Below are 8,025 nucleotides of genomic sequence, written 5' to 3' on the forward strand. Positions count from 1 at the left end.
AACTCACTGCCTGCATCTTTAGCACCTCTCCCCGGGAACATCTCCACTCACTGCATGCATCTTTAGCATCCTCCTCCCGGGAACATCTCCACTCACTGCATGCATCTTTAGCATCCTCCCCCAGGAACATCTCCACTCACTGCATTCATCTTTACTACCCCCCCCCCAGGAACATTGCCACTCACTGCATGCATCTTTAGCAACCTCCCCGGGAACATCTCCACTCACTGCATGCATCTTTAGCAACCTCCCCGGGAACATCTCGACTCGCTTCATGCATCTTTACCACCCTCCCCCCAGAAAAATCTCCACTCACTGCATGCATCTTTAGCACCCTCCCCCCGGGAACATCTCCACTCACTGCATGCATCTTCAGCAACCTCCCCGGGAACATCTCCACTCACTGCATGCATCTTTACCACCCTCCCCCCAGAAACATCTCCACTCACTGCATGCATCTTTAGCACCCTCCCCCTGGGAACATCTCTACTCACTGCATGCATCTTTAGCACCCTCCCCCCGAGAACATCTCCACTCACTGCATGCATCTTTAGCACCCTCCCCCGGGAACATCTCCACTCACTGCATGCATCTTTACCACCCTCCCCCCAGGAATATCTCCACTCACTGCATGTATCGTTACCACCCTCCCCCCGGGTACATCTCCACTCACTGCATGCATCTTTAGCACCCTCCCCCCGGGAATATCTCCACTTACTGCATATATCGTTACCACCCTCCTCCCGGGAACATCTCCACTAACTGCATGCATCTTTAGCAGCCTCCCCCCGGGAATATCTCCACTTACTGCATATATCGTTACCACCCTCCTCCCGGGAACATCTCCACTAACTGCATGCATATTTAGCATCTTACCCCCAGGAACATGTCAACTCACTTCATGCATCTTTAGCACCCTCCCTCCAGAAACATCTCCACTCACTGCATGCATCTTTAGCACCCCCCCCCCCAGAAACATCTCTACTCAATGCATGAATCTTTAGCACCCTCCCCCAGGAACATCTCCACTCACTGCATGCATATTTAGTACCTTACCCCCAGGAACATCTCCACTCACTGCATGCATCTTTAGCACCCTCTCCCCAGGAACATCTCCACTCACTGCATGCATCTTTAGCATCCTCCCCCAGGCAACATCTCCACTCACTGCCTGCATCTTCATCACCCTCTCCTGGGAACATCTCCACTCACTGCATGCATCTTTAGCACCCTCCCCCAGGGAACATCTCTACTCACTGCATGCATCTTTAGCACCCTCCCCCTGGGAACATCTTCACTCACTGCATGCATCTTTAGCACCGTCCCCCCGGGAACTTCTCCATTCACTGCTCGCATCTGTAGCACCCCTCCCCCCGGGAACATCTCCAGTCACTGCATGCATCTTTAACATCCTCCCCCAGGGAACATTTCTACTCACTGCATGCATCTTTAGCATCCTCTTCCCGGGAACACCTCCACTCTCTGAATGCATCTTTAGCACCCTCCCCAAGGGAACATCTGCACTCACTGCATGCATCTTTACCACCCTACCCCAGGGAATATCTCCAGTCACTGCATGCATTTTTAACATCCTCCCCCAGGGAACATTTCTACTCACTGCATGCATCTTTAGCATCCTCTTCCCGGGAACAGCTCCACTCACTGCATGCATCTTTAGCACCCTCCCCAAGGGAACATCTCCACTCACTGCATGCATCTTTACCACCCTCCCCCCGGGAATATCTCCACTCACTGCATGCATCTTTAACATCCTCCTCCAGGGAACATCTCCACTCACTGCAAGAATCTTTAGCACCCCCCCCCCCCCCCGGGAACATCTTCACTCACTGCATGCATCTTTAGTACCCTCCACCCTGGGAACATCTCCATTCACTGCATGCATCTTTAGCACCCTCCCCAAGGGAACATCTGAACTCACTGCATGCATCTTTACCACCCTCCCCCTGGGAACTTCTCCACTCACTGCATGAATCTTTACCACTCTCACCCAGGGAACATCTCCACTCACTGCATGCATCTTTACCACTCTCACCCAGGAAAATCTCCACTCACTGCATGCATCTTTAGCACCCTTCCCCAGGGAACATCTCTACTCACTGCATGAATCTTTAGGATTGTCCCTCAGGGAACATCTCCACTCACTGCATGTATATTTAGCATCCTATCCCCGGGAACATCTCTACTCACTGCTTGCATCTTTAGCACCCTCCCCCCGGGAACATCTCCACTCACTGCATGCATCTTTAGCACCCTCCCCCCAGGAACATCTCCACTCACTGCATGCATCTTTAGCACCCTCCCCCCGGGAACATCTCCACTCACTGCATGCATCTTTAGCACCCTCCCCCGGGAACATCTCCTCTCACTGCATGCATCTTTAGCACCCTCCCCCGGGAACATCCCCACTCACTGCATGCATCTTTAGCACCTTACCCCGGGAACATCTCCACTCACTGCAAGCATCTTTAGCACCCTCCCCCCGGGAACATCTCCACTCACTGCATGCATCTTTAGCACCCTCCCCTGTGAACATCTCAACTCACTGCCTGCATCTTTAGCACCTCCCCCCGGGAACATCTCCACTCACTGCATGCATCTTTAGCATCCTCCTCCCGGGAACATCTCCACTCACTGCATGCATCTTTAGCATCCTCCCCCAGGAACATCTCCACTCACTGCATTCATGTTTACTACCCCCCCCCCCCCGGGAACATCGCCACTCACTGCATGCATCTTTAGCAACCTCCCCGGGAACATCTCCACTCGCTTCATGCATCTTTACCACCCTCCCCCCAGAAACATCTCCACTCACTGCATGCATCTTTAGCACCCTCCCCCCGGGAACATCTCCACTCACTGCATGCATCTTTAGCAACCTCCCCGGGAACATCTCCACTCACTGCATGCATCTTTACCACCCTCCCCCCAGAAACATCTCCACTCACTGCATGCATCTTTAGCACCCTCCCCCCAGAAACATCTCCACTCACTGCATGCATCTTTAGCACCCTCCCCCTGGGAACATCTCCACTCACTGCATGCATCTTTAGCACCCTCCCCCTGGGAACATCTCCACTCACTGCATGCATCTTGAGCACCCTCCCCCCAGCAATGATTCCAGTCAATGTGTGCTACTTTATTACCCACACCATGGGAACACCTTCACTCAACAGGTGCACCTTTAACACCTCTTCCTGGAAACCTCTCTACTCAGCCCTTGTTACTTCAGCCATATTCAGGGGACACAATTAATGATTTTTTACCACTAGAAATGTCTTTGATAATTACCTTGAGAAGTCCCAACAATTTTATCCTGATTGTATCCTCAGCATCAGCCTTAGAACAGGAGACAAAATGCAGATAAGTGCAAGGTGATGCATATAGGGAAAAATAACCCATGCTATAGTTACACAATGTTGGGTTCCATATTAGGTGCTACAACCCAAGAAAGAGATCTAGGTGTCATAGTGGATAACACATTGAAATCGTCGGCTCAGTGTGCTGCGGCAGTCAAAAAAGCAAACAGAATGTTGGGAATTATTAGAAAGGGAATGGTGAATAAAACGGAAAATGTCATAATGCCTCTGTATCGCTCCATGGTGAGACCGCACCTTGAATACTGTGTACAATTCTGGTCGCCGCATCTCAAAAAAGATATAATTGCGATGGAGAAGGTACAGAGAAGGGCAACCAAAATGATAAGGAGAATGGAACAGCTCCCCTATGAGGAAAGACTAAAGAGGTTAGGACTTTTCAGCTTGGAGAAGAGACGACTGAGGGGGGATATGATAGAGGTGTTTAAAATTATGAGAGGTCTAGAACGGGTAGATGTGAATAGGTTATTTACTCTTTCGTATAATAGATTAGGGGGCACTCCATGAAGTTAGCATGGGGCACATTTAAAACTAATCGGAGAAAGTTCTTTTTTACTCAACGCACAATTAAACTCTGGAATTTGTTGCCAGAGGATGTGGTCAGTGCAGTTAGTATAGCTGTGTTTAAAAAAGGATTGGATAGGTTCTTGAAGGAGAAGTCCATTACCTGCTATTAAGTTCACTTAGGGGCGGATTTTCAGAGCCCTGCTCGCGTAAATCCGCCCAAAAACCGGGCGGATTTACGCGAGCAGGGCCCTGCGCGCCGGGAAGCCTATTTTACATAGGCCTCCCGGCGCGCGCAGAGCCCCGGGACTCGCGTAAGTCCCGGGGTTCTCGGAGGGGGGCGTGTCGGGGGGCGGGCCCGGTCGTCGCGGCGTTCCGGGGGCGTGTCGGCAGCGTTTTGGGGGCGGGTACGGGGGCGTGGCTACGGCCCGGGGGCGTGGCCGCGCCCTCCGTACCCGCCCCCAGGAGGCGTAAATCCCCCGACAAAGGTAAGGGGGGGGTGTAGACAGGGCCGGGTGGGTGGGTTAGGTAGGGGAAGGGAGGGTAAGGTGAGGGGAGGGCAAAGGAAAGTTCCCTCCGAGGCCGCTCCGATTTCGGAGCGGCCTTGGAGGGAACGGGGGGGGAGGCAGCGCAGGCTATACAAAATCGATAGCCTTGCGCGCGCCGATCCAGGATTTTAGTGGATACGAGTCTGATGCGCTTCTTTTAAAATCTACCCCTTAGAGAATAGCCACTGCCATTAGCAATGGTTACATAGAATAGACTTAGTTTTTGGGTACTTGCCAGGTTCTTATGGCCTGGATTGGCCACTGTTGGAAACATAATGCTGGGCTTGATGGACACTTGGTCTGACCCAGTATGGCATTTTCTTATGTTCTTAGAATTAGTTTTGAAACAACTTCCTGGCTCAGAAATCAATAAAATCCCAAAGAGGAACCTCGGACAATTCTGAATTATCTGTCAAATAGCAATAAGAAGACAGCGTGAATTTGTCTGGGATTTCTGTTATACGTCTGATGCACATAAAAACAGAGAATTATCATTTGTATAAATATCTGTTTATGATTCTATTCTAGCGCATATAAAATGCCAAGTTCTTTCTTTATAACAGAGGAAATGTCACAAGTTCTCTGATGGACATTTTATAACCTGGAAGCTCTAACATTTCTCTATTTCTTACTGTTTCTTCCCGCCCTGCAGGACTGGGTAAGTTTTATTCACAGTCTGATAAATATATTTCTGCCTGGCTCTGTATTTATTTCTCTTCTCTGACCTCTGATCCGTGTTTCTCTTTGTTTTAATTCAGAGTGGTGGATGGGATGTGGCAGATATGCAGGTAACTGCCTCTGATATAACTAATTATACAAATGATCCCGTCTATGAATGAGAGCTGCTACAGGGTCTCCTCCAGCCTCACCCTTCCCCTCCCTTTCCCCCTCTCAGCTGTGAAGCTGCTGCCCCTGCAGCCTTCTGAGCTCCCCTGGCTCTTCCTCCATCACTATCACCGTCCCTCCATTCCCTGCCCCTCACCCACCTTCTGTCTGAAATCATCCTCCCTCTCCTCCCTCTCCCCCTCTGCATCCCCTAGCCCTCTCCCCTTCCCCCTCTCAGCTGTGAAGCTGCCGCCCTTGCAGCCTTCCCTCTCCTCTGCCCCTTGCTCTGTGCTGGCCCCGCTCTTTCCGCTCTCTGCCTCTCCTTCCCGCCTGCGTGGCCGGTGCAGCTTCTCCCAGTGCAGACCCCAGCGCCAGCACCGCTCCCTCCTGTCCCATGGGGCAATTACTGCACTTCCTGCCGCAGGAGCGCATGCAGGGAGTGACACAGACCCCGCCCCTTATACTAAGAACTGCCCCTGGCTTTATTGGGGGGGAGGGTCACAGGGGGAGGGGGTTTCAGTGAAAGGGAAATATAAATGGGAAGAGGAGGCCAATGGGGCTGTGAGTTATAGGAAGCCCGGCAGGGAATTAGCCAATTAGAAACTCTCTGTCACTGATGATGTCAGGGGAATCAGTCCAATGGGAGATACTGGAGTGCAGTCAATCAATAGGATCGCTGGTATGATGAGACCTGTCAGTGAGTGGCAGCCAATAACAGAGCTCCTCTCATAGACTAAGTAACTGACTCAGGGAGCAGCCAATGAGGTTTAGGGGTGGGAGAGTGAGGAGCCAATGAGAGTTAGAGCTGGGGGTATAGGCAACCAATGGGGGTTAGAGGTGTGTGAGGAGCCAATGAGGAGTGTGTGCTCATGTTTATTAATGTCTCCTCCTCTCTGCAGTGCCTGTGACTCTGGATCCTGAAACTGCGCATCCACGGCTCCTCCTGTCTGAGGATGGGAAAAGGGTCAGAGGGGGAGAGACCTGGCAGAGCCTCCCTGACAGTCCCCGGAGATTTGATACTAAGCTCCGTGTGCTGGGGCGTGAGGGCTTCACCTCGGGGAGACATTACTGGGAGGTGGAGATGGGGGAGGGGGGGGGCTGTGCACTGGGGGTGTGCAGAGACCGAGTGAGAGCCCCCGGGCAGTGGGGATTCTCCTGGACTATGAGGGAGGGGAAGTTTCATTTTACAATGCAGAGAATAAATCTCATCTCTACACCTTCTCCCACACCCTCACTGGCTCTCTCCTGCCTTTCTTCGGTACTAATAAAGCAGCTCTGAGGATCCTCCCAGTGCCAGGCTGGGAGTGAGAGACCCCGGTCAGTGGGGATTCTCCTGGACTATGAGGCAGGGGAAGTTTCATTTTACAATGCAGAGAATAAATCTCATCTCTACACCTTCTCCCACACCCTCACTGGCTCTCTCCTGCCTTTCTTCTGTACTTATAAAGCAGCTCTGAGGATCCTCCCAGTGCCAGGCTGGGAGTGAGAGACCCCGGGCAGTGGGGATTCTCCTGGACTATGAGGCAGGGGAAGTTTCATTTTACAATGCAGAGAATAAATCTCATCTCTACACCTTCTCCCACACCCTCACTCCCTCTCTCCTGCCTTTCTTCTGTACTTATAGAGCAGCTCTGAGGATCCTCCCAGTGCCAGGCTGGGAGTGAGAGCCCCCGGGCAGTTGGGATTCTCCTGGACTATGAGGCAGGGGAAGTTTCATTTTACAATGCAGAGAATAAATCTCATCTCTACACCTTCTCCCACACCCTCACTGGCTCTCTCCTGCCTTTCTTCTGTACTTATAAAGCAGCTCTGAGGATCCTGCCAGTGCCAGGCTGGGAGTGAGAGACCCCGGGCAGTGGGGATTCTCCTGGACTATGAGGGAGGGGAAGTTTCATTTTACAATGCAGAGAATAAATCTCATCACTGCACCTTCTCCCACACCCTCACTGGCTCTCTCCTGCCTTTCTTCTGTACTTATAAAGCAGCTCTGAGGATCCTGCCAGTGCCAGGCTGGGAGTGAGAGACCCCGGGCAGTGGGGATTCTCCTGGACTATGAGGGAGGGGAAGTTTCATTTTACAATGCAGAGAATAAATCTCATCTCTACACCTTCTCCCACACCCTCACTCCCTCTCTCCTGCCTTTCTTCTGTACTTATAAAGCAGCTCTGAGGATGCACCCAGTGCCAGGCTGGGAGTGAGAGACCCCGGGCAGTGGGGATTCTCCTGGACTATGAGGCAGGGGAAGTTTCATTTTACAATGCAGAGAATAAATCTCATCTCTACACCTTCTCCCACACCCTCACTCCCTCTCTCCTGCCTTTCTTCTGTACTTATAAAGCAGCTCTGAGGATCCTCCCAGTGCCAGGCTGGGAGTGAGAGACCCCGGGCAGTGGGGATTCTCCTGGACTATGAGGCAGGGGAAGTTTCATTTTACAATGCAGAGAATAAATCTCATCTCTACACCTTCTCCCACACCCTCACTGGCTCTCTCCTGCCTTTCTTCTGTACCTATAAAGCAGCTCTGAGGATCCTCCCAGTGCCAGGCTGGGAGTGAGAGACCCCGGGCAGTGGGGATTCTCCTGGACTATGAGCCAGGGGAGGTTTCATTTTACAATGCAGAGAATAAATCTCATCTCTACACCTTCTCCCACACCCTCACTGGCTCTCTCCTGCCTTTCTTCTGTACTTATAAAGCAGCTCTGAGGATCCTCCCAGTGCCAGGCTGGGAGTGAGAGACCCCGGGCAGTGGGGAT

The 8,025-nt window shown here is 51.9% G+C and overlaps 1 protein-coding gene across 1 annotated transcript in view; it reads left to right on the forward strand.

The window, feature by feature from the left end:
• LOC115082500 (E3 ubiquitin-protein ligase TRIM39-like) overlaps positions 1 to 6,398 on the forward strand; it is a gene marked incomplete at its 3' end in the record, with an annotated part of 50,050 nt that extends 43,652 nt beyond the window's left edge. Inside the window, exons 7-9 of the mRNA XM_029586729.1 lie at positions 5,100 to 5,105; positions 5,206 to 5,235; positions 6,172 to 6,398. Coding sequence (XP_029442589.1) covers positions 5,100 to 5,105; positions 5,206 to 5,235; positions 6,172 to 6,398 — 263 coding nt within the window. The remainder of the gene's footprint in view (positions 1 to 5,099; positions 5,106 to 5,205; positions 5,236 to 6,171) is intronic.
• Positions 6,399 to 8,025: the final 1,627 nt, after the last annotated feature.

Source organism: Rhinatrema bivittatum, unplaced genomic scaffold (genome assembly GCF_901001135.1).
Source record: "Rhinatrema bivittatum unplaced genomic scaffold, aRhiBiv1.1, whole genome shotgun sequence".
In the NCBI taxonomy this organism is placed as follows: domain Eukaryota; kingdom Metazoa; phylum Chordata; class Amphibia; order Gymnophiona; family Rhinatrematidae; genus Rhinatrema; species Rhinatrema bivittatum.